The 25,933-nt window shown below is 41.6% G+C and overlaps 3 protein-coding genes across 10 annotated transcripts in view; 2 read left to right on the top strand and 1 right to left on the bottom strand.

Annotated features, from left to right (window-relative positions):
* rps6kb1a (ribosomal protein S6 kinase b, polypeptide 1a) overlaps nt 1–10,344 on the top strand; it is a 39,505-nt gene extending 29,161 nt beyond the window's left edge. For 6 of the 8 annotated variants that reach the window (XM_077740857.1, XM_077740856.1, XM_077740858.1 and 3 more), the window contains 15 exons: nt 3,356–3,437; nt 6,563–6,606; nt 6,692–6,812; nt 6,871–6,939; nt 7,055–7,202; nt 7,288–7,345; nt 7,514–7,614; nt 7,714–7,804; nt 7,890–7,980; nt 8,038–8,145; nt 8,203–8,265; nt 8,446–8,523; nt 8,592–8,699; nt 8,767–8,879; nt 8,961–10,344. In XM_077740857.1, the coding sequence (XP_077596983.1) occupies nt 3,429–3,437; nt 6,563–6,606; nt 6,692–6,812; nt 6,871–6,939; nt 7,055–7,202; nt 7,288–7,345; nt 7,514–7,614; nt 7,714–7,804; nt 7,890–7,980; nt 8,038–8,145; nt 8,203–8,265; nt 8,446–8,523; nt 8,592–8,699; nt 8,767–8,879; nt 8,961–9,186 (1,428 nt within the window). In that variant the 5' untranslated portion in view covers nt 3,356–3,428 and the 3' untranslated portion in view covers nt 9,187–10,344. Of the gene's footprint in view, nt 1–3,355; nt 3,438–5,459; nt 5,830–6,562; nt 6,607–6,691; nt 6,813–6,870; nt 6,940–7,054; nt 7,203–7,287; nt 7,346–7,513; nt 7,615–7,713; nt 7,805–7,889; nt 7,981–8,037; nt 8,146–8,202; nt 8,266–8,445; nt 8,524–8,591; nt 8,700–8,766; nt 8,880–8,960 lie in introns of those variants that run through there. The other 2 variants (XR_013329810.1, XM_077740855.1) reach the window with 2 other exon arrangements.
* A 1,047-nt stretch (nt 10,345–11,391) lies between these two features.
* Nucleotides 11,392–14,315, bottom strand: rnft1 (ring finger protein, transmembrane 1). The gene is made up of 9 exons (XM_077740739.1): nt 14,169–14,315; nt 13,369–13,713; nt 13,205–13,281; nt 13,027–13,127; nt 12,792–12,945; nt 12,552–12,710; nt 12,413–12,478; nt 12,245–12,346; nt 11,392–12,174 (listed from the first exon to the last, which is right to left on the bottom strand). Exons 1-9 carry the CDS (start codon nt 14,173–14,175, stop codon nt 12,040–12,042), a joined length of 1,146 nt encoding a protein of 381 aa, XP_077596865.1. The 5' UTR covers nt 14,176–14,315; the 3' UTR covers nt 11,392–12,039.
* A 10,763-nt stretch (nt 14,316–25,078) lies between these two features.
* Nucleotides 25,079–25,933, top strand: part of med13a (mediator complex subunit 13a) — a 37,298-nt gene continuing 36,443 nt past the window's right edge. The window contains exon 1 of the mRNA XM_077740902.1: nt 25,079–25,822. Coding sequence (XP_077597028.1) covers nt 25,757–25,822 — 66 coding nt within the window. The 5' untranslated portion in view covers nt 25,079–25,756. The remainder of the gene's footprint in view (nt 25,823–25,933) is intronic.

Here is a 25,933-nt window from a genome sequence, read left to right on the forward strand (position 1 = left end):
CCCTGGTCCGTGTCGCTCCTTTTGTCTGCTCTCATTGTTCTGCCTGTGGGAAGGCGGCATGAGTCAGCGACCAGATGCGAGCGAGCACGTATTCAATCCTATCGACGTCCGCTACGGGAACGTAGGTGGTGGTCTGACATTGGCTGGAAACAATTCTAACCAAACTAGCCTCCCGAGCGTGACAATCTCTTTTGTAACCCCCGCATGTTCACTCTTAAGCTGCCTCTTTTTATAACTTGATAGCAGCATCTTGTATATTTGGAAAGAGCTGGATTTTTCTTTGTACGGCTTCTACCAAGCTACTAGAAAACTAGACACCTGCACGTAACTATCACAAAGCGCTTTACACTTCTTAACGCCGCACACTTGCCGTTTAGACCGTAACTCACGAGGCTTTTTCTTTCTACGGTATCCGGCATTTGTGTTTAAAGTGTTCTATTTTCTCGCGCATGGCTACGCTGGACTGAGCGCGGCACAAGTGAGCGAGGGAAGGAGGAGGAATGGGGAGGGAGGATAGGGGGGGACGGAAGGACGGGCGGGCGGGGGTTTTTGAAGCGAGCGCGCATTGAAAAGCGTCTGTGCCGTTACCTCAGCTGAACCCTCCAATGAACCCGTTGCACCGCCTTTAGTCGCAGAGCCAAGAGACGAATCGCCGGAGTAGATTGGAAACAGAGAGGCACTGTTGCTCGGGCCCGAGCCAGCGCCGCACTGCCGACATTCCCGCTTTTGGCATTTCACGGTAAGTGGGATTAGAACGCTTTGTTCCCGAGCCGTGTCCTCCGTGCCGGTGGCTCTCCCGGACTGTCACATAGCTTATCAGACTGGTGTTGGCTGTTAAGATTACAAGGCGACAACAGTCTGTAGGCTGTCTGACATTCTGGGTTCTTTCATCTGACCAGCATCCTGTTTTGTCCTCCTCCTCCTCCTCCACCTCCTCCTTGTCTCTTTGTCTCGGTGAGCATCAGTTCCCATTTCAGGGTGGGTGCGTGGCGGGCTACAAGCGTACTTCCCTTTATCCCAACCGCCTGCCCAAAGCATCCGAGCCATGCTTTGTTCTTGATTTGGGGGGGAGGATTCAAATCTGGAACCACTGTATATTTCGTGTACATACGGGAGTATGTGGTGATGACCTCACTTCAGTTGTGTCGTGGACTGGGTGTGGGTGTGAGATGACTACCCTTAAATTTTCGGAGAAACTAGAGAGTACACACCTTATTGCATCATATAGTATTGTGACAGCACTCATCAGAATGGTACAAACTCTTCCCTCTTGTACTTCCTTCTCCTCAACTTTTTCACTAAATCTCTAGGTTTGATTTCTTGCATTCTATTGGAGCAATCTATGAGGTAATCGTTTTTATTGGGGGGGGGGGGGGGGCATTCTGCATCTATTGTCTTGTCAGAGCAACTGGATCAAAGTTGTCCAGGTTATTCAATTCCTCAGACTTTTTTTTAATAATTGTGTCCATATTTGATCTCTGAAATGGTTGTACTTTTTAATATTTTAATTATTGTCCACATTTGAGCCGCGGAGTCATTGTTTTTCATGTTGCATTATTTGTATGTAATCTATTGTTTTTTTTTGAACTTCCAATAAAGTCTTTTTTTTTTTAAATCAAGGGTTTCTTGTCATTTTTTGGATTGAAACATTGACCACACGTTGGCCACCACAGCAGACACGTTGACCCTGAAACCTCTCAAGAATCTCCAGTCAGCCAAGAGAGGATGAGGAGGATCCATCAGCACTCAGATAGCCACGTCTAATGTTTCACATTCAAGCACTTATCACATTACCGATTTGCTCTCTCCACACTGACATAATCTCCATTTTGGATTGCAAGTCAAACCTTTATATAGCACTTAACGCTTCCCTCAAAAATGTCGATACCCAACACCCTCACCATGATCACATCATAAAAATTCTCTTGAATCAAATCAAGGCAATAAAAAAAAAATACGGTAAGACATCTTATTGTATCTTGAATCCCTTTATCACTTTGATTTTTGCTGTCAATTCAAATTTGGCATATGTGTATGTAAAACTGCATGTTTCTGTGTGTGCCTTTGAAAATGTGGGGGTTGTCTAATGTGTCTTTGATGAGCCAGGTTCTGCAAACCAAATGCATCCAAAAGAGATGAGAGAGAGTGGAAAGCCGGTGGGCCGGTGGGCTGGTGGGCCGGTGGGCCGGCCCCTCCCTGCCCAGGCTGAACACCAACATGCAAATTAGTAGTGCCCGAGCGAGCACATTGACCGAAAGCTAACACGCATTCACCTACTTGTACCGTACGTTAGCAGGATGTTAATTCCAATGGGATTTGCATTCTAATTCCTGCCACCCACGTTCCAAAAAAACAAGCCGTCTTATTTCACGTTAGCCATCATTTTATGGCTCATTTGGTGACGCACACTTTTCTTTTACAGTGACTTTCCTTGCCCAATGATTTACATTTTTTAGGTAATGTTTAGGGGGAATATTGTATTTCCATTGTTTCACAATACACACACAAAACATAGATTTTTTTAATATACACTTGCATTAAAAAGGTTTAAATTTGGGGCATAAATGAACATTAAATTGACATTGACTTTCAGTAAGGGCATAAGTTACGTTTTTATACATTTTCTTAAAGATGAATTGAATTTCATCTTAAAGATACATTATTCATCATTAAAGTGTCCAAAATAAATGTTAAAAAGGTCTTCAAATTTGGGGTTGAAAACTTCTTGATGTAATTTTTAGTATATTATTAATGTATTTTAGAAAATGGACAGGATTATTGTTTATTATTTTTGAAAACATTTTACGCAGGCGGCTACTTAATTACTGTTTGGAGGTATGCTTCACCTTAACAAATTATAAGTTAAAAAATACTTGGTTATCATCTGTTTTAACAAAAAATATTTGTAATTGCAAGATTAAAAAGTAATATAGTTCAAGTGTAACCCATGCATTTTAAAAATATTGTCTAGGTGTATCCGTTTTAAGGGTGGAGGGGTCCTTTTAGTAGAGAATAGTATTCAATATTGATATAGTTTTAGCCCAATTGTGTATTTGCTGAAATATTCACACCATTGAAATAAAAGTTCCACGAGATGCCATAAAATAATTTGGTGATTTTCCTCATGTTGAATATGAACCATGACTCAACACACCTTGTGAAACACCCTTTTTATTGGGTGTTGTATGGCACTCAAAAGTAGCACACATCTTAATATGAGGGAGTAAACATCATTCCTTATGTGAGTCACAAATGATATCATGAGCTCAATAAAAAAAAAAATGTTCAAAAAGGCGTGCGTGCTATGGAATCCCACGTTAAGCCTGACTTTGCTTTTGGACTTTTGTTGTTTCAGGAGATTTGCCAGGCAACCTGCGTCACTCAGGTGTGTCTTGATCACACAGGACGTAAAAGCAGCCAGAGGAACAATGAGGCAGGCAAGTGGGCGTCAAACTGACAAAACCAACTGCGTAGCTCCCACACACCTTCACTTTGACTTATTTGACAAGAGAGTTTCCATGACATGATGCTACATTCGTCAACAAATTCATCCCTGACCCTATTTGGGTACCATTTCATTATTATCATGATTGGACAAAAGCTCAAATGACAAAAAGAATGGATTTTAATGTTAATTGTGGCTGTGATTAGCAAGTCTCTGTCAAAGTCCAGAGTGTTGGGGGTTATGGGTCATTACCCTTTTTCGGGACATTTTGTCTTGACCAATTTTGAAAAATAAGCATTTTAATTCGCTATTAACCCATAAAACTTACTAGACTATAAATGCTAGGTCAGATGACTTATTTGAGTTGATATTCAAAATACTTAGGGTTGCAAAGTAGTACTAATACTTCAGCGACATTATTTTATATATATATATATATACACCATGATACATATTTTTCAAATGTAGTTTTTCATGTTGTGCTTTAAAATAGTTGCACATGCCATTTTTATTTCTCTATTGAAATTTAAAAAACATTAAAACATTTATTTTCCCAGAGTCTTTTAGGGAAAGTGACAAACAGAAATATGCGCCTGTCAAAAGTCGATTAAAATGTTAAAAATTGACACATTTTCTGCCACGTCTGTTAAAAAGAAGGCGGATATAGAAAGAGGTAAATAGATGATGGGCTCCATTGCCGACCACAAGGCAACCCACAACGGACGTGGGCCTCGTGACACCCAGTCAGGCTTTTGTAAACGTGAACAAAACGGAAAAGCCTTGATTCGGATGAGGGATCCGTCCTGTAAAATGAGTCATCAAATAGAAAGAAGGCTCCCCTCACACATGCTGAGGGTCAGAAAAAAGCAACAACATGAGTCGGCGCTCTGAAACTAAAGCACGGCTGGAGATTTCAACTCCAATGTTTTGCATTGAGCTACTGCTGAGATGTCCCACTGACTCCCGGCCAGAGATGATTACATTTATTCAATACGTGTCAAGGCGCTTTTACATGGAGTAGGCCTTAGGGCAAGCACTGTCAACCACCTGAGTCACAACATTTTTTTGCTTGGATGGCCATTTTAAACCAATATCTATTGATATCTGATAGGCATACTCGGGGAGGAAACACACAGTCTACCTGTCTAATATTACCTCCTTTAAAAATATTTCATGTATTTGATTGCAGAGCTATGATCAGAATTCAATCAAAATTCTTGCAAAAGGGCCATAAACCTATCAAAGCACATTTTATGTTTTTGTTTAAGGCAACCCAAGAAAAGAAAAGAAAGGTATTATTAAATGTCTGTAATATGAAAGGTGTTGGGTCTGAAGTTACAGATCCCCGTAGGTCCTAACCGTGCACAAAGGAATAACAAGGCAAGAGACTGTTGCGTTTAAATACAACCGCGGTTGGGAAAGTTTCCGAAACTCTCTCCTTCCTCAGTCGCAAGTCGAGCTTTTATTGAGTTTCAGCATTGATGTTATGAAAAAGGTACAATAGTCACTGAGGTGTGTTAATGACGTAGATTAGGATAATTGACAGGATATTCTTTGTCATACGGAATTTGTATGTCACGAAACCTTGCACATAATCTTTCAATCCGTCTCACGGTTCAATGTCTTTGGGACCCTCCATCCATATCACAATCGTCGATGTCACCACCATCATAGGTGTCACTAGGTGTCACTGTTTTGGCTGCAAATTTGTTATAGAGCAATGCAATGCAATGCAACTTAGTATGTCATTTGAAATGTACATGTTATTGTTTTATGCAACTTCACAAAAGGGAAAAGGTGAATGGTTACATTTTAGGGCTATTGGGGTCAAAGGGTCACAGAGGTCAGAAAATTAATTTCTCATACTCTAATTTGTTAATGGGAAAAAGCATGACATCAAGAATGACAATTGCTTTCTTTTTGACAAAATAGGGATTTCTATCTAATGTACTACTATTTGGTATTTAGAATGATTTGTGTTTTTACTGCCATCTACTGGATCGAAGGTTTGTTGTTTTCAGTGTGGCCTTTCCTTCCTTTTCTGTTGAAAGATGGTCGCTATGACCTACGCAATGGGAATCCGACTTGCTATATCTTTTCTCGCCTATGATATCTAAGTCGGACACCAGAGGCGTTCCCGGCTTCCCGAACGTAGAATGCTTGTTGTGTTTTGTTTAGCCAGACCACTGCCTCCACTCCGGCTCACGCTTACTCCCTCGCCTGTTTGTGTGTGACGCCGGCCGGGCGGCCGGCAGGTAGGCAGGTCGCCGGGAAGAGGCGGGGAGCGATCGGCCTTGACTTTTGTGGAAGCCATGGCAGGGATCTTCGACATCGATCTGGACCAACCGGACGGAAACGTGTCGGACGACGATGTCGAGGACGAGGTGCTATTTACTCTAGATCGTTAGCATCGATGCTATTAGGAGAGGAATGTAGTTGGTGGTGAGGTGGTGGCATCCATGATCGGACATAAGCGCGTCCCGCGAACTCTCGCATTCCTCGCAATTCCCCCGATTTAAAGCGACGGTGCTTTCCTGGTGCTTAAACGTTTTGTGATAACCACATTACTGTTGTTTCAACATATTTCACTTGGCAATAAGGGCGATCATTTCAATCTAATTTAATTAGATCTTCCTGAGCCCATAAAATTAGGTTCACCAATTGGCTGCCATTGGCGGCTATAGACGTCCAATTCATTGTATTGCCTGCATTGGACGTTTGTTGATGTCAATTGTAAGTGAATTTATTTTGGGTGGCCTATGACATTTGTTGGAAATGTACTGTAATTTTACTTGCTTGAATGGATAAACCATTATTTAGGTTCAAATAGAATAATATAAGGAACCTTAGACATGAACACAAACCAGGATGGCCAACCAACCCCCCTAAAAGGACATTTATAGCATCACTTGGGCGACATCTTTGATCCTTGAAGCAGTTAGAGGTCAAAGAGATCTGGAGTCTCCTTTCATCACCTCACTGCTGCAAAAAAATGCAGAATATGAAAGTAATCAAGCAAATGAGTATGTTGATGAATATTAAAAAATTACCATGGTAAAAAAGAAAAAAAAAACATGAGCACAGCAACTAATGTTTATTATTTCTCCCTTTTTTCAGGACCAGATCAGTGAATACATGGAGCAATGTAACAGTTTTGAATTGTGAGTAGCAACCAGTTTGTGTGATTATTGAATATTTACTATGATTTTTTTTTACTGTTCATTTCTTTTAATTTAATTTTGCCAGCAACATCAACGATTGTGAAAAGATTGAGATTTCCGAAAACAGCGTCAACCAGGGGACCGAGCAAATCAAGCCCGAGTGCTTTGAGTTGCTGAAAGTTTTGGGAAAGGGCGGTTACGGAAAGGTCAGCTCCTCTTAACATTTACTCCGTTAAGACTAAACTAACTTTTAGGTTTTGTCAGGTTTTCCAAGTTCGTAAAGTATCCGGTTCCACTTCTGGGAAGATATTTGCCATGAAAGTTTTAAAAAAGGTGAGCAAGAATCTGGTTTCACCATTGACTTTGGTCTCTTTACGTCATTAGCCTTCTCCAATCAAATGGTGACTTTTTGGGTATGGATGTGTGTATGACCACTGTGTTTTTTCAGGCCATGATTGTTCGCAACGCAAAGGACACGGCGCACACCAAAGCGGAGCGGAACATTTTGGAAGAAGTCAAGCATCCTTTTATCGTGGATCTTATCTATGCCTTCCAGACTGGAGGAAAATTGTACTTAATTCTTGAGTATCTCAGTGGTAAGAATTGTCTGATTGGTCTAAGGCCCACAACACCACAACAATAACAACAACAACAACAACATTTCAATGTGTTTGACTGCAGGTGGAGAGCTTTTTATGCAACTGGTAAGAGAAGGCACCTTTATGGAAGATACCGCATGGTAAGTTTCAACTTTTAAGATACATTTAAAACGGGGCAAGTTACTTTGATTTGATCTTATAAGTGATAATATGATTTATTTTTAATTCCACTTTGACTTTCATTTAGAAAAAAAATCTTTTCATTTTTTTGGTGGTCATTTTGGCACTTTTTTGGCTCACTTTGACAGTTTTTACCTGGCGGAGATTTCAATGGCGCTGGGTCACCTGCACCAGAAAGGCATCATCTACCGAGATTTGAAGGCTGAAAACATCATGCTTAACAATAACGGTATCAAAACCATTGACGCAATTGGCTCAATCGATCTCTTCCTCTGGTTGCTCCTCTAATAGTCCAAGAGGCAACTTTCAATGTCATCTGTGCTTTCAGGGCATGTCAAGTTGACCGATTTCGGCCTGTGCAAAGAGTCCATCCACGATGGGACGGTCACCCACACTTTCTGCGGCACCATTGAGTACATGTACGACTGCCGGCGCTCCAATGCAAATTTATTATTATTATTATTATTTTTTTTTTTTTTTTTAAACTACTCCGTCTTGACTCAGGGCTCCAGAGATCCTAATGAGGAGCGGCCACAACCGAGCGGTGGACTGGTGGAGTCTAGGGGCTCTCATGTACGACATGCTGACAGGAGCAGTAAGCGTTCGCCGTCATCCGCTTGCCGACCCGGCGCTGACCTCTTCTCTCCCGTAGCCTCCCTTCACCGGAGAGAACCGAAAAAAGACCATCGATAAAATTCTAAAATGTAAACTTAGCCTCCCGCCTTACCTCACTCAAGAAGCCAGGGATCTCCTCAAAAAGGTGAATCGCCAATCTCAATTTGCCTCCACCTGGCCTGACATTGTATTCTCCTCGCAGCTTTTGAAGCGGAGCGCCTCCATGCGGCTGGGGGCGGGGCCAAATGATGCTCGCGAAGTCCAGGTACTATTTTGCGCATTTATTTTACGGCACATAATCAAAAGGTTACGCTGTCAAAACCTAATTAGCTGCGCTGGTGACCTATACGGACACTGTCAAAGCGCTCTACAAGTGTAAGACTAGTTGTGGTGTAGTCTAATTTGGCATGTCTAAAGGGGCTAGTATTGTGTTGGCTTACCCTAGGCCCATCCTTTCTTCCGCCACACCAACTGGGAGAAACTCCTGGCCCGGCAAGTGGAACCGCCATTCAAACCACTCCTGGTGAGTTCATCCATCCGGTTGGCGCTTGCTCGAAGCCATCCGGTTGACTGACCCGCTTCCCTTGGCAGCAATCGGCCGATGATGTCAGCCAGTTTGACTCCGAGTTCACCAGCCAGCCTCCGGTGGATAGCCCGGACGACTCGGCGCTCAGTGAGAGCGCCAACGAAATCTTCCTGGTGCGTCATGTTAATTAATTAGGCATAGGATGAAAATAAGCTTTATGTTAAGAATATTTGTACGCAGGGTTTCACATACGTGGCTCCGTCGGTGCTGGAAAACATCAAGGAAAAGTCCACGCCGGAACCCAAGCTGCGTTCACTTCGCAAATTTCCGGGAAGCCCGAGGACGCCCGTCAGGTGGCCGATCCGTTGTTTTTTTTTCCTGTGTTCAACCGTGCACTTGTTTTATTTGATTCTTTTTTTTTCTCCCTTTCACAGCCCGGCTAAGTTCAAGCGAGGTGACGGTTGGCCGTGGGGGTCCACGGAACAACCCATGGAGGTGTCAGCGTCAGAGCAAACGGACACGTCAAGCAGCAGTGGCGCGTCGGAAGCATCGGCACCGCTGCCCATCAAGCGACCGCCCAGCGTCGGCACGCCAACTTACAAAAAAGTAGTATACCCCCTGAACTCCAAGCGGCCGGAACACCTCCAGATGAACCTATGACCCTCGGCCGGCCCGTTCCCCCCTGGCTTTTTCCTCCCCAGCTTTTAGCCGGTAACGTCATCGGCTCTTCCGCCTCTTTTGAAAAACCCGCCTATTGCTTCCCTTTTTATGGTGCTCTCACATAATTTGAAATAGTCATTTACTGAAAGCAAAAAAGTCTCACATGTCATAATACACTTAAAAAGAACGAATTATCTTGAACATTTTACTCCAAAAGAGATACAAAACAATGTCTTACATCAAAAATACTACCAAAAGACTTGACAACACTTAAAACACACAATCATCAAAAATCATCACGCTTTTGTGTAAGCCTTTTGAATACTACTGAAAGTTTTTATTTTTTAATTAAATGTCTCTTTTTTGGCCTACCTCAAATTCAAGCTTTTTGCATTTCGTGACAGAATGTTCTTCCAAATATTTGCCATCCCTGAAGTTGCTGCTGCACACACATGACTCTGGATTGAAGCCATTGGAAGTTTTTTTATTTTTTATTTCTAGCAGCAAAGATAAGTACCACAGAAACATGGGCAAAAATCCCCCTTTTTTTAAAGCAAACCAAATGCTTTATATTTGTTTGTTTATATTTTGATTGATTTTCTTCCATTTGTTAGTGTATTGATTTTAGCTGGCACTATGCAAACTCAGTATTTATTGTCTGGGATTATTTAAACACGGTGGACGAATGTTATTCATGCTCAATCTGATTTTATTCACACTGAAAAGGTCAAAAAACAACCCCTAATGCGCCTTAGATGAAAATGGAATGAGACACTCCCGATAATTATAATTTAGTGTGGCATTTTTATGAATTTGTTGTCCCTTTGCTAACATGTATATATGTACATTACTGATCTTGCCTGAAACTTGAATTTTTGCTTCATTTCTGCGTGTTACATTAGATATGCTGGTTCTTGGTTGATGTGAAAGTGATTTAAGTTCATTTTGGGTGAAAAATGTTTCAGGTCCAAAAAATGCGAGCTTCCTCGTTAAGATGTTTTGGAGAAGGAAATGTAGTTTGAACTATCTTTTACTCACTGTTGAGCAGTGAATAGAAATCAGTCTGTAAAATTACTGAATATTACATCTGGTTCTGAAGATGTTTTTTTTATTTGGGATATTTTCAATAATAAACATGAAAAAGTTTGTCTTAAGGCACATCCATCCATTTTTGGGAGCATATTGTTGAAAAACAACATTAGTTCAAAGTAATTGGACTGTAAAATGCCTAAAGATTGATTGTAAAGTAGGGGTAAAGTAGTACAGTACTGTATTTTATTTTGAAATTGGCATGGGAGTGATAGTCGCTCTCCTATTGGCTATTACCCTAACGCAATCAGTATTGACCAGGTGGAAGCTGCGTCTATTATACACGCGTTCCAAAACGCGTCAAGTACCGCGTTATATTGTTTTTTGGTAAGTTTTCCAGTGTATTTCTTGCATTTTTATACTTGTTCATTCATCATTAGGCTTCAATACTGTTTTTTCCAGTGGCGATTGCAAACAAGGCATAATAGAAGTAAAAGCGATGGTTAAAAAATAGCGAAATGGCATGTGGATGAGTGATATAGTGGATGAAGCCATGCTTATGGTTTAGTAAATATTGTTTTCTTTTGACATATATTCAATACAAAATTGTTAGATCCTATTATCATTTGTAATAAGGGTTTAGGGGGTGGTATATTGGGGACCATGGATGGAGCAGATTAGGGGATTTACATTAAAATGTGGCTTTACTGATTTAAGACACGAGTTACAAACGTATCTGCGGCTCGAATCGATATCGTAAGTAAAGGTACAAACGTATCTGTGGCTCGAATCGATATCGTAAGTAAAGGTTGCAACGTATCTTCAAAATAGTTGTTTGTTTCTATTGCAGAAAGTCGTTTTTTTTTCCTTTTTGCAATTCTGATCCTGGTGGATGAGTGTATAGCGCGTCTGCCTCGCAGTTCTGGGGTCCTGGGTTCAAATCCTGTGTGGAGTTTGCATGTTCTCCCACCGGGCCTGTGTGGGTTTCCTCCTCCATCACAAAACACCAATGAGGATAAAGCGGTCCAGAAAATGAGATGAGACGCTCATCCTTTCATTACTGACATTGTGAAAACCCGCCCTCTTGTGGTCACTGATGATCCCCCCCATTAAAGGTGGTGCAAAACCTCTAAATATCAAATTGTATTCTGACAGTTCATGAAGAGAACAAAAACATGAGATTTAATAAGATATAATTTATTTCTTTTTTTTTTGTTTTACAATGAAGCAACATTGCTACTGTAAAAATGATTCAAAAACCTTTATAAAACCATGTCAGCTGAGCTGCAACCATATTTTTTGGGATGTGAGCTAGAAAAATAGCAACTGGTATCACCAGCTTACATGTGTACACTCTGTGTGTGACCATCATTTCCGCCTGATACAGGTTGCTGTGGGAGATGGAATCTCTTGGAAAGGACTTGAAGCCTTTACGATGAAATAAAGACCACATCCCCAGCAGTCAGCCCAGGTCAGAGCTTCCTGCACATTTTCTTTTCTTAAAATTCACATGTATGGATCAAATGTATCTTCAGAAAATTTTTGAATTAATTTTTTTTTATATTTACACTATAAGAATAATTTGGAAGAACGGTATGCTGGTCCAAGAGAGGAAAAAAAGTAGTATACTATTCATTCATCACCCAAAAAAATGAAAATAATATATATGCACATAGGGGGGAAAGTATCATAATATCTTGTGAATTGGATTTGGTGGTACATATGAGGAGTTTTATAATAGCTTCCCAAAAAAAGTAAACGGACAGTGTCGTAGAAAGTGAACAATCATATAATGTCACATTAGAAGATCCCAAATGTGTGCGACTAGTAAATCTGCAAGTGGGGGGATGTGGCTCCGTCTCTCCATTTGTGCACCTTGTCCGTGATGACGGTCCGGCAGAGGGGGCAGCTCTTCTCTCGGTTACACCACAGGGCGATGCACTCGTCACAGAATACATGCTGCATGGAAATGGTACATTCCTTAAAATAAAATTCCAACCGGGCAAACGAGCAAGACTTTAGTCGTTACCTGACAGACAAGTGCTTGGGGCTCCCTATACTCTCCCTGACAGATAGGACAGATGTCTCCGGACTCTGCGCACTGGCTCCGCGTTGCCGCCAACCCGGCACGCTGAAATAGTGACGCTGTTAGAAAGCGGATCTAAAAAAACTGCAAGAAATGTTTACAGCTACTGACCTCGTTCTTTAAGAAGATCCTGGCGGCCTTGATTAAAGACGTCCACTGTCCGTACAATCCTAAAAGCTGCAAGTGGAGGGAGAAAGAAGAGATTTTAAGAAGATGGCGGCAGCGGCGTGTGGTCGAAGAAGCTTCATGCCTTTAGTACGAGGTAGAGCAGAGCCAGCAAAACGCCAACTGTCAGCGCCGGGGCGCCGTCGGCCTCCTGATAGGTCACCAGGTAGCGGAACCAGAGCGGCGCGGGCGCCACGGCTTGGTACGTCTGTGCTAGTTCCTCGCTCAGCAACAGCCAGCGGCCCTATAGACATGTTTATTCAGACATTGATGATACATTTTTAAGTCCAACAAAGCTGCTATGTTAGCAGGGAGTTGCTCTCACTTGTGTTTGGTGGTTGACCAACAAAGTGGGCAACAGCAGGAGAAGGCACTTGATCCCCATGAAGAGGAATTTCAAAATAAAGTTGGTGATGCCCACTGCCCAGAGGACTTCCCAAAATCCCAGAGGCTCAATAGTGGGACTGAGGAACACGAGGCTGCGGGCAAAAAAAACAAACTGGCATTTAGAAGAAAGAAAAAAAAAGGACAAACCACCTCACTTGGGTCAGCCACCTTACCAGTTGTAAAGTGACTGAGGGAGGAAAGTGTAGTAAAGCAAAAGTGTGGAGGAAACCAGGAGGAGCAGCAGCCATACACAATGCAGCTTCTCATGTCGACCCTGAAGACACAAACACACACGAGGGTTGAAGCATTTTGGACATGAGACCCGCTTCCTTGTTTTTCTTCTGTTCTTACCTGAAGAAACACTTGCATTTGGATGCTTTTATTCACATGGAAAAAAGTGGTGACAAGCCCTACGCCAACTGCCAGTCCTGCTCAAAGAGAAGAAAGCCATGCACACATCAGCTTGACTCACAATCTCGTGCAATCGCATGCAGTGTGAAAAAGCGTACACTCACCAAGCGCATGCTGGATGACCAGCTTGGCGCTCAATATGACAAGGAAGGGAAGACTCTTCTGGAGCCAGCGGAACAGGCACCGTAGCTCCGACAGCGAGGCACCGGGGTCTCCAGAGTCCTGCTCGCCGGAGTCCGACGGGCGGGGCTCGGGAGTGGGCTGTCGCTGTGGCCCGCGAGCATGGCCGTGGGAATGGGGGTGGGCTCGTGGGTTGAGTCTGCACCTCCTCGCCGAGGCGCTTCCGCCGGATTCGCCCGGTGCGGCGTTCATGGATACGCGCACCTCATCGGTGTCTGAGCGGGTGGACGCCACTGCGCCGGAGGGTGTCGTCCTGGTGGGAGGCTCTGCTTGCAGAGGAAGAGAAAGAAAGCCATTAAGGGGGACATTTTTAAGATCAGGATACTCCAATGCTGGATTTGTAATTCTATTTTATTTATATTATAAATGTGTATACATGAGGCTAGATCTCTTAAGGCAATTGGTGACACGCAGTCACAAACTGCTTAGTTTATGGCAAATCGCATCAAGAATTGTGAATGTCAAGATTAAAATAAGTGCAAAATAAATGCTGGCATCTCTTTTGTGGCAAGTTAACCGGTTTGGAAATCGGTAGACGCCCCTTTTGACTGCAATACTATGTGTCTGAAATACAACATGGTCGACCGCTGACAACCAGCTGACACTGGCTCAAGGCAGGCGAACCACATCTAGCATGACATACATGATCGCAATACTAAGCATTAGCTCGCCGATGTTTACTGTACGGTCGCTTGAGTAGTCTAGCAGTCATCAGCACACTTACCGGTCATTTTGCATCCGGAGTTTCATGATAATCGTTTATTCGCCATTAAACGTAGAAGCTGCAAAACTCCAAACAAAACAGAATCAAAACAAAACCAGTTAAGATGATGACTACCGGATCAACCATAAACCTCGGGTTGACGTCACTGTTAACTTCCTCCTTTGGAATTAGGGCTTTATCGCAGTGTTTTGTTGTCAATTGTGAATTACCGCTACCTTGTGGTAATTTTGTAGAATGCGTGCATGATACTGAATGTAGTATTGAGGCGAATGACTGTTAATTTAACGCTGCACATTTATTTTATGATTTAGCAAAACATATCTACATTGAAAAATGCTTATTAATGAATGCTCTCCAGAAATAAAGTGAATAAATACCCAATTGTAATGCTATTTCACTGCAGTATACAGTAGCTGGTAGGATTTTACAGCTCCATTGATTAAATAATTCATCCCATACCATTTTTTGTACTTATAACAACATACAGTCAGTCACATGCTATTCATTTTATCCTGTGTAGTGAATATGAGAAAGTCAGTATATTATCAACTCATCAAATGTGAGTCAGATAATTTGCTGCTTTGGTGATCATCCAAAATATGGTGTAGGAGTCAGCAAGACATCAACAATTGTTCATAATGGTACACCTAAGAAAAACACAAATCAAGATTTTTATTCCATTACAATACTTGTCATATTCACAGTAACAAATACATACATCCTATTGAGGACCTAAAAGGACTATCCAATGTAAATAAGTCAAGAAACACAAAAACTTGAATTATGATGATATGCTCAACAGGTTTGAACATGAAAGCTCACTATTTTTTTTTCTTATCAGATTTGTGTCGACTTTCTAGCAAACGCACCGGAAAACTGTTTCCAAGGTAAGACCATTTAAAATATTACAATTTTTGAGTAGAGCTTTGAGGGATTGAAATTTCCAGGAGGTGGCGCTTTATGATAAGATCAGGAAAGTCGCTCAGCAAACGACAAATTGCTTTTCTATCTTCAATCGCTGATGCTAAACTGTCATTACAATCTGTAGGATGAAAGCTCAACTGGATTTTTTTTTCCAACACAAGTTGCGATTGATGAGCTTTTAGGGTGAAATAGCAAAGACATGAGAAATAAGACATTATAAGATGAACATTTTTTATGATATTGCCCCTAATAATGTGCTTTGGATTCATACAGTATCTTAGAAATACCAAATGTGAGAAATTTTGTACTTATGAATGTGTTTTTCTACTACTATTATTTATTACAAGACCATATTAGTGCAATGCAATGACTACAAGTCACTACATGATCATTGAATTGTTGATTGAATGGAACTGTCCAGCACTAAAAATGGCTGAAACATCTGTGCTTCAAGCGTGAATGGATTTCTCTCTGCTGGTCTCTCCTTTCAATTGATTGCTTTAATTTAGCCTCTAATGATTAGAATGCCCCCTGCTTGCAATTAGCGTGCACCGTGGTGGTCCGCCATTAATTACAGTAACACGCGGATATCGTGCGGCATCCGGTTTTGTGCCCAAAGGAAATCAAACCTACAAAGATGACATCTTTGCTTGATGTCATTGAAAGCAGAACGTTCAGAAAGTGAGCTAGAATCAGAATACAGTAATTTCTCCATCTAAAGACATTCCCTATGGGCCTTAATGGCTGTGCGTATTTGCATTGACTCCCACGGCGCCTTCTCCCACTTTGGGCGTCTCCTCCAGGCTTTGCGGCGATAGTTGACGCCGCTGTTCTCAGTCTGTGGAGAATATGCAAATGAGGGTGCGCCGTCTGATCTATACCGTGTCGCCTGTTTTCTATCCCTCCCACCCATCCCAGTTATCCCAAGGTCCTGACAGGTCCTAACAAGGTGCGTTTAACACCCAGCTGTCATTGGGGTGGGGCAAAAAGGCGACTTTATTACCCCAATATTTTGAACTAAAAACCCAGAAAAAAATGATTAAAAAATGACAATTATTGATTTAAAAGGGGGAAAATCAGGACATTTAATATACATCTATACTCTTCATTTGAATTTGATCCTTAAACAGAAAGTCAGCACTCATGATTTACTTTTCCGGGCCACACAAAATGATGCGGCGGGCCAGATTTGGCCCCCGGGCCGCCACTTTGACACCTGTACTTTATACCAACAATTGAACGTGTTTTTGAAAAAACGTCTGTTCCACTAGGGCTCTTTTCCACCTCCATTTGATAATCTTCCATGCTAATTTGTAAAGCGGGATTCTTAACGTTGTGGCGTGTTTGATCACTTTAAAGCTCCTGCGCTAGGAGAGGATGGATACAATTAGTTTTTCCCAGTCATTAAGCAGATAATCTGGTGTTGATTGCCAAAAGCTAATTACAATAACCGTGGCAGGAGTTCAATGCAGCATGGAATCAAACAGCTGTACAGGTAGCGTCACAGGCTTTTAACACAGACATCCCGCCGTTCCCCCCCTTTTTTTGTATTGCCCGTAAACCAAGCGCCATTCTGAGTCGAAAAGAAAAACATTTGTCGACAAGATTTAACCCAAACCCTAACCCAGTGATTTACTGTAAGTGAAAAGTTGAAAATATGTAGTAAGGCTTGACACCATTTGGCTTTATATGATCATTGTTACATTCTTTTATGGATGTTAAATGGCTAATAAAAAGGCCCCCCTTGTAGGCCTGTTGGTGTAAAGTTATAGTTACCATAAAGGTTAAGGACTAGCAGCCTTTTTAATATGAGCGATAGATAACCTTGCAAAAAGCCTTCCGTTCTCGGACAAAAGGCCCTTTATGCTTTGCGTGAAGTCAAGACACATAAAATATGTCTGTGCCCTTGCTCTCTCTCTCTCTTTCTCTCTTCAAGTCGACTCTCGCAGGATCGCAAAAATGTTAATATGATGAATAACCTCCAGCCACGTCTGCAATGACTACAAGGTGAACGATAGCGCCACTCTTTTGGTAACATGGAAGAAATGGATCAGCATTGGCCTTAAATGTATTCAAATGTCACAGTTTTGTTATCTTGAGTCCTTAACTGCTTCAGCAAGTCATCATATTTTATTGCCAGTCACGTCCTTGGTAGTTGACGAGTTAATAGCTGAAATAATACATTTAAAATACATGATCTCGTTTGATTTCTGATCGAAAATATCACCCGAAAGGGTCACCAAATGAATCTTGTGGCACATTTTGACAACTCAAATTTTGGGAGGTTACCTGATCTATTTATTGACATTTATTCCCCTTGAGTATCTGGAATACTGGTAATTATTCCCTTTTAGTCAGCCCTACCCCACTGGATACTTTGGGAAAAAAATTCTGAGTGCAAGTTTCCATACATTTTATTTGTCTGGCCATGCAGTAGCAAGTCCGCTTCTTTTGACCCATCACCCTCTCCCACGCCTTGGTCTCCAAGATGGCAGCGGGTTGAACTCATCTCGTGGATAATTTACCCGCCTTTGCTCTGTCTGTCTCTTACCGGAATGAATGCAAATGAGCTTTTTCATTTTTTTTCCCCATTTTGCTCCGTGAGCACGTGAGTAGGAGGCCATTTGCCCCAAGTAAGAAGTAGATGTCGTCCATGTCTTTTAAAGCAGGAGACAAACCTAATCTGATTTAAAGCATGTCAGGGATTGTGAATAATTTCCTCATTACCCCCCCTTACCTCCTTGTCATTTTCAGAGCATATTTAATTTAAATTTCCAGGACCAGTATGTTTTGCTTTGCGTGTCACATCAGTGTTGAAGGCTGTCACCTGTCAAAGTGAGGGTGACTGCTTAGCGTTCACTCTTTACGACCCTCTGAGAGCTACAGCTGTCACTGTGTCACTTTTCCCATCCATAATTGAGGAGTGCACACTGCACAAAGCCCATCAAACCATGTCAAGCATTTCCACTTGCTCCTGTTAAATAATCAAGCGGAACCAACAGCGCCATGGGGAAAATCTGCACACCTTGTTTGGATCATTCCAACATTTTATTCTGACCAAACCGAAACACGCCGACATAAGCATCCAATACGCCATCTTGGGTATCATCCTCCCAATCCTGTCCTTGCCTTCTTGTTTCCTTCCCTCCTCTGCCGACTCCCCCTGTCATCCCCGCCTTTACTTTGCCACCTTGTAACTGCATGGCCCAATGTAATGAATCAAAGCAAGTGGAAATCTCTCAGAAAAAGACATACGGTGGCAGCCCAACCCGCTGCACGAATCTCTGTATAATCGAGCATCGCCTCCTTCACAGTGGGAAGGCAATGACTCACGCCGTTAGCGTGCCGAGTCTCCATTAGTATACGACTCTAGCACCCTGACAATTATGAGCCTCGCTGACACACGTGCTCTCATAGCGAGTTGTAGGACTACGAATTTGGGTGCCCGCTAAGCCCACTGCTCCAGAAGGCCAAAGAACTGCTTTGTAGGGGGAAAATAATTATTGCTTCCAGGACGGGAGTTGAAATGATACAGTAAAAAGTGTGGGGAAATTGCTCGTGGTGATCAAAGGAGCTGTCGGGATATGCACGCCCGTTACGGGAAGGTAGATTATGGTGAAGTTTAGTGGTGAATGGTATATAATTAGTATGTAGCAAGCAATAATGGTGTCTTCCCACTTTGAATGTATTTGACAACCACGCAGCAGTCTCGAGGGAGGAGGAGCTTACTTCTTTGTGTCATCCGAGGAAGTCGAAAAGATGGCGTTAGATGTCTTTGTTTCTCTGATAATCTTGCAAAAAGAATTTGTCTTGTACACTTGGCCAACATAAATGGTTCTAATAAAAATAAACTGGGATGATTAAATTGCTTGTAAGCCACCTTGACTTGTTTACTAGTGATCAATATTTGACGATGGAGGCAAGTTGTGACTGTACTCATTTTTAGCAGCAAAATTATTCCCCAATATTGTAGTAGTTGCTCTATTCACACAATAATTGTCAGTCAGTGTTTTGATTTGCTGCCCTGAGTTAACAATGTGACCAGCTTTTGAAGCGAGAATCAATACGAGCGACTAAAAGTGTCTGATCGGCTTAATTGTCCATTTCATTGGAGGACTCTTCAGCTACACTAACCATAGCTGATTGTAAAAATGAAAAAAAACTGCCTTAGGAATACACAATATTTGGGAATCACAAGTGTAGTAGGTTAAGTATTGTTGGACGATATATACTACGCTTTATCGTATTGTATGGGACGATGCCTAATGTTAAGATACCGTGATGTCATCTATTCGTTTGGGGACGAATGATGTCCCATACTTCTTCTTCAAAGCTTATTTTCTCTCAGTGCAGGATGACATTTATCATCTAAGCAGGGCAATTTAAATGATTTTTTTTACCCCGCACGACCAGACTTTCTCGCAGTGATGTAGGTCAGAGATTGTTCTTAATTATGGTTGTGTTTCTCAGCGGCTACAAGCCGCGTCCTTGACTCCCACCCGCGTCTTCCATTTGGCTTACGTTGATTTGTTAAGAGCAGGGACCGCTATCTCCGTGTATTTATGCACATGCGTTTTGTCTCGTTATGACCACGTGTGGTGTGTGGCGTACAGTGTGTTGTGGAGAAGATGTGTTGCACTCTTTAGACGTCTCGTGTGTCTCTGGTGAGTAATCAGGTAATTGATCATAGAGACAGGTAATTATTCCTTTGCCAAGCCCCCCTCGGCAAATGAAAAGTGCAGGAAAAAAAGCATCAGTCTCATCCAACACAGCTGGGGGCACCAGGGCCACATGATTGTGAAGATGGTGCCTTTAAAGAATAAATGCTCACCAAAAATGGAGTACAGTACAGTACCAAAAGCATCACATAGACCACAGGTGTCAAAGTGGCGGCCCGGGGGCCCAAATTTGGCCCACTGCTTCATTTTGTGTGGTCCGAGAAAGTAAATTATGAGTGCTGACTTTCTGTTTTAGGATGAAATTAATATGAAGAGTATAGATTTATATTAAATTTCCTGATTTTCCCCCTTTTAAATCAATAATTGTCATTTTTTATTATTTTTTTCAGTTTTTAGTTAAAAAATCATCTTGTAAAATTAAAAAAACATTACAAAAAGCTCAAATAAACATTGTTTTAGATTTATAAAAAAAATGAATATGCAGGCCAGTTCATTTAATCCATTTATGTTAAAAAAAATCTAGATATTATATCTAAAATGGCCCGCGAACCAACTTGATGGATAAGATAAGTAAGCTGTAGACTAGCACCCTAGATTAAAATGGATTTAAAAAAGTAAAGTAAAGTTTGGGGTAAATAACTGTTGGAAAAAATACTCAGGTTTCTTTTCTTATTTGTTTTTACTGCAAATAGCCTTCTTTCTGCCCATTGGCTTCAGCTCAGAAGCCCCCCTATTGTTGCTCCCATTGTCGGAAAGCAGTTTGTCTCTTTAATTTCATTGCCATCAAAAGCAGAAGACCCTCACCGCCCCTCCCCCAAGGCCATGCCTGGTTGTCATTCTTCATCGTCGCTCCTCATCATCGGGGAGCTGGCAATCGCCTCCCCCCCCATCCCCGTCTCCGTCCCCGTCCCCTCGCCTTCCTCGGGCATCTCCTCCGCCACGCAGAGAAGCGGTGGCTCGCTGGCCGGTGGGCCGAAACGCCAACTGGAGGCAGACACTTATTTGGCCCCAGGATAAAGCTAGATGTGTTTGGAATTGAAATGCTATGAGCCTGGCATGAACCCTGCTGGCAATGGGAGACTAATCAGTTGTTGAAGGGCAAATAAGCAAATAAAAGCACTTTGTAAATCTAATTTGGCCTTGACATTTGGAGGGTTTGACACAAAAGCTTTGTTCCCACAAACACAAGCAAAGTTTGGCCCTCTTTTGTGTTGTTCCATTGACCCGGGAGAGGTTGAAAAGAGGCTTCCGAGGTAAACGCGGGAAATAGACACTGTTGAATTAACATTGAGGAATAAAGACGGAAAAGGACAGGCATTTCGTGAACTTTTATCTTGTAATATATCACATCGGGAAAAAGAAAAGGATCCCCAAAAATATAGAAACCTACTAAGGTGGAATACACAAATTTGTTTAGGGGTCATATTTCACTTGTAGCCATAATGCACTGAGCAATTCTAAATCATGGTGGCATAGATATGAATTCCCCCCACTAGCAGTGATAAAATGCAAGTTGACTTGCATGAAATGGCCATTTCTCATGTATTTCTTTTTTTATGACAGTGAAAACAAAAATTCACTGTGTGGAAGATGGCATTCATTATATTCCAAAACTGGATTACAACAATACTTTTTATGGTGTTTTTGGTTTCTCATGAATTTGGATTAATCCAATATGTCTTGTTTGCTTTGTTTCTTATCCATTCTTATCTTATCCATCACCTATTGTCTGACACTTCCTGGTGTATCTGACCAATCAGCTTTGTCCATTTTTCTTGTCCCAGGTGTCTGTTTCAGTCCTTGTTAGGTCATTGTTGACAAATGTTCTTCTTACCTTGCTTGGTTCCTGCGTTTGCCCAAATTTGACTACCTTCATTTTCCTCTTACAGGAAAGTTAGTTTGTTTGAGAATTTGCAAAAGCATTGTGCCCCAGAAGAATGTGGGGCACCCATGTGTCCAAATGCCAGTTTGCTGCTTTTGCTGACGGAAGTCATTCCGACAATGATCTCATCTGTTCACTCTCTGCTGCTCAGTCTGCCAGTGCACTTTTCATTAGCCTTCACTTCATATTGAATGTATTAATCCCATGCTGCTTATGTAGGGTAGAAGGCTGATTAAGAGGAGTGATACAGCCAGCCTTTTCCTCCATCTGCTTGCAATGTGTTTCAAAAGTGGGGGGGAGAAACTGCCTAATGACAAGGGCTGGAGAAAAAGACTGCAGTGGAGAAAAATGTGTGTCAGAAGCAGGGGATGCCAGACTTTTGCAGGCAGAGGCAACAAAGGTTCAGCACCGGCCGTATTTGTCTAACTGCAATGTCCCTGTAGCGCAGGGGGTGGAACCCCACCTAACCTCACGTCCCAATTTTGGAGGGATCGTGCTACCAACCCCCCCGCTAGCAACAGACCTCCCCTTAGTAGACTAGAGAGGCAAAACATTGTTGCACCAATGGAGCGGATAGTTTTTAACTAAAGATGTGAGTGAATAAAAAGCACCTTTCTAAAGCTGATTATGTTCACCAGGGTCGCGGGGGTGCTGGAGCCTATACCAGTTGACTTCCCCAAACCATATAGAGATGGATAACCATTCATTCTTACCATAAATACTGCTACTGTTGGGAATCGAACCCAAGTATCTTGCGCCAAAGTCGGGCAAAAAGACCACTGGGTGGCTCGTAAATGTTCTTGAATTGTATTTTAGTTTCTGAGTTCTGCATTTTTTTTTGGTTGAGGTCATACTGGGTTGAAGAGATTATTATTGTTAGTTACATTCTTTTATAATCAAAATAAGACTAATTTTTGGTTTGTTTGTTTTTGTTTTGTATTGATGTGTGTTGGTCCAGGATTTGCTAACCTATTACCTCCACTTCTGGAAGTATCCCATTATTTAGGGACTACTTTGCAAGTCAACAATGCCGTTATTTAAATCTAGATAGAGCTGCTTCACCCCCAGGCTTTTCTCCAAAGTCTGATTTGAAGTCAATGACACTAAAATGGGGGTTTTGGGGGTGGAAGAAGAGGACGAGGGCTTTATTTGAACTATCTATCATGCTTGTATAGCCGTCGAGTCTAAGGATAGGATATTACCACTTAGCTTGTGTAAACACAGGTTTCATGCTCCTGAACTCCAGACCTTGGAGGTGTGCTTAACTGCCAGATGCTTCAGCACTCGCCGCAGTTCTCAGAGGCCATTTCTTGTCCATTTTATTGACAAATAAGTCATGATTCTAGTTTCTGGGCAGCCCGTGGTATCTAGAAGTCAATCAAAAATAACCTTAATTTCATTTTACAACTCTTACAATGCAGTTACTATACATCCACATGGATACAAACTTAATTCTAAGTGGTTTTGTCGATAAAATTATAAGTTGTGCTCGGATGGAAATGTTTCTTGGTGGTGGAAGATAACAGAAGGTGGAGATGATGATAGGAAAGCATTAGCAGGGTTGATAGCAATCGGAGTTTGCTCTGCCATTACAACTGACTGTTTTTTTTTGTTGTTGTTGTTTTTTTTTTTACAAGATATTATCATCCACGACAATTGTTTTCAGATCAAGTCGAGTAAAGATAAAAGAAAGCCGTGACTGTAAGTGATTGCAATTCATATTCCCGCGGGGAGATTTAAGCTGGAGAAAGCCGCTCAACGAGGATCAGATGGGATCATAAAGATGATATTGTGGGGCCGCTGAGATTTCTTAATAATAGCGCAACGTTCCTGTTGTGCATTGTATTCAAAATTGCCTTGTTTACACTACATGTTTAACTAGGATCATTTTTGGAAGGATCTTTAAATCACAACATATTTCTTGACCCTTATTCTAACCCACCCGTTTTTTTAGAGCATCTTTGTCATTGAGTTCCATTCATTCCTAAACAGTTTTGCATCTCTAATGAGTTCATTTGCTCGCAACAGTAGCCTGAGATACTGTATATATTTATATATATTTATATATATTCCTTTGTCATCATCACTTTCGAACATTCAGCATACAGACGGAAAAAAAACGAGCCGCTATAGTTAAGTCGCCAGTAGTTTATGGGAACATGGCCGAGATGTTTATTACAGCCGAAGCATATAACATTTATGAAGCAGCAATAACCTTATAGACATTTAAACACTGGTCAGAATTCTGTAAATCTTTAACAAAAGTAACTGTAACCACTCACTAAAAGCCCACCTCACATAAAATTTCAAGATTTATATGGTCCTTAATGATACAGGGCACTATTTCCAGTTTTTTTCTTCCATTTATGTACATTCCAAATAATATTTCCCTTTTTTTCAATGAGTTTTATTTATATTACAATACATACTTTTCCCCCCAACACTGCTATTTATTTAGCACTGTGAGCCGATGAAACATATCATCATAACAGATTGCAATTACAGCAAAAAATGATTAGTTTTTGTAGCCTATAACACAAATGTATGCACATTAGTCAAGCAAACTGAGCTGGACAGAGATACCTGCAATTATTTCTCATTCCAGCCATGGCTTTCCTCCCAGGCAAGCGTGTGAGTCAACCAGCTAATATCTCCAGCAGAAACAATGTGTTTGCATAATTGTTGCCCTTGGTGGCAAACAAATGAGAGACATATTCTAATTTACTGTGTCAAATAATGAAGGGCTTGGCAAAAAATGGGGGAAAAATGGGCAACTGAATTGATTTCTGCTGTGCAGTTTAAACATGGATACATTATCTAGAGCGAAATTATAAGAATTTACTTGTAAACATTGCAATGTTACACGATTATGTAGTCAATGTAACAATTTAGCAAATGCAATTATTATTGGTATGATCTATTCCGATTCCATTGCATTTTTATTATTACTATGTTATGATGCTCCAAAAAGAAGGCAGTGATGGATGGATGGATGCATGTTTGGTGCACGATTTCTGGCAAAAATAGGAGCAATATCACATTCGCTAGGTGGAGCACTGTGTAAAAGTGAGCAACTTTATTGCATTTGATATTCCGGAACGAAATCTGTTGCTCAGCAGCGCCACTTGCGCCGGCTGGACAGCCAAGTGGCAACACATAGCAGCTCTTGTGTTGTTACAACCCTCATGACCATGACAGTGTCAATTTTGCCATACTCAGAACGAACGATGCTCTTGGCCCTTTCAAAATAAAGCGTAGGTGAAGTCTAACCCCAACTAAAGTGCGCACTATCCCAACTAGCGTTGGTTTTATCGCAGTGGAATGGTTGAGAAAAGATTGGCGTGACGTAAAATGATGGTTTTATAGTCTCGTTTTGACAAGAGGAACAACATTGTGGAGGAGGCGTCTCTTCTGAACGTTTACTTTCTCGGAAGTGTATCAGAATTTGGCATTCTAATAAGGTGGAATTCGGCTAGCTTGATAAATCTTTGACCACGAATGAGCCAATCGGCTGTGGAAGGCAGAATTGCCCCTGTGGCCGCCATTAAAGAAAGGAATCCATGAATTCAAATGGAAAAACCAACAGGAACCGAGACAGATATCATGATCGTAATCATTGTTCAGATCGAGGCTGATGCCATTTTTAGCGGATATTCCAGGGATGGATCTGGCTTCTAGAAGATTTTTTTCCACCGTGGAGTGCTCCGGAATGTTTTTTTATTTTTTAAGCTGAGACCGTTTTTAGGGCTAAGGGGGAGGGGGAGAGTTGCTTCTTTGCGCTCCTTTTCTTTTTGTTTTATGAACATTTTTTTTGCTCCCCCCTCCTTGGAAATGTATTGAACTTGGGATGCTTGGGAGATGTCGCCCTAAGGACCACCCGAAACAATTCGATCGGCTTTCCAAACCACGCCGGTTCAATTGCAATCGGATGGCTTGTTAAATCAACTATGCTCCATCCAAATGTTGCCAAAATTATTCCTCGCTGATTAAGCTTGAAGCTCAGGAAGAGAAAAAAAAGACAGATCTGAACATTTACCCCCTTTTTTAATTATTTCCCGGGAAGTGAAATGATGGCGCGTCGGATCTCGGAGTGAGGAAGAAGGATGAGTTCTTGTTTTGTACCAAACGGGGGCAGCTTGGAGGATTGCCATTCCAATCTATTCTGTCTGGTAAGAGATTTAAAACTAAAGCAAAGCAGCCATTTTTAACTAGCTGAGCGACGGCTAAGCTAACGTTTGCCTCCGAGCCATCAGTTTTAATAGCAGCTTAGCCGAAAAAGG

The sequence above is a fragment of the Stigmatopora nigra genome, chromosome 19 (assembly GCF_051989575.1).
Source record: "Stigmatopora nigra isolate UIUO_SnigA chromosome 19, RoL_Snig_1.1, whole genome shotgun sequence".
In the NCBI taxonomy this organism is placed as follows: domain Eukaryota; kingdom Metazoa; phylum Chordata; class Actinopteri; order Syngnathiformes; family Syngnathidae; genus Stigmatopora; species Stigmatopora nigra.

What these genes read in the sequence shown, in the direction of transcription:
- rnft1 (XM_077740739.1), bottom strand. An exon ending in TGGTCAACCACCAAACACAA is followed by an intron (nt 12,711 to 12,791) that starts GTGAGAGCAACT and finishes ACATGTCTATAG; the next exon opens with GGCCGCTGGCTGTTGCTGAG. An exon ending in CCCAAGCACTTGTCTGTCAG is followed by an intron (nt 12,175 to 12,244) that starts GTAACGACTAAA and finishes ATTTCCATGCAG; the next exon opens with CATGTATTCTGTGACGAGTG.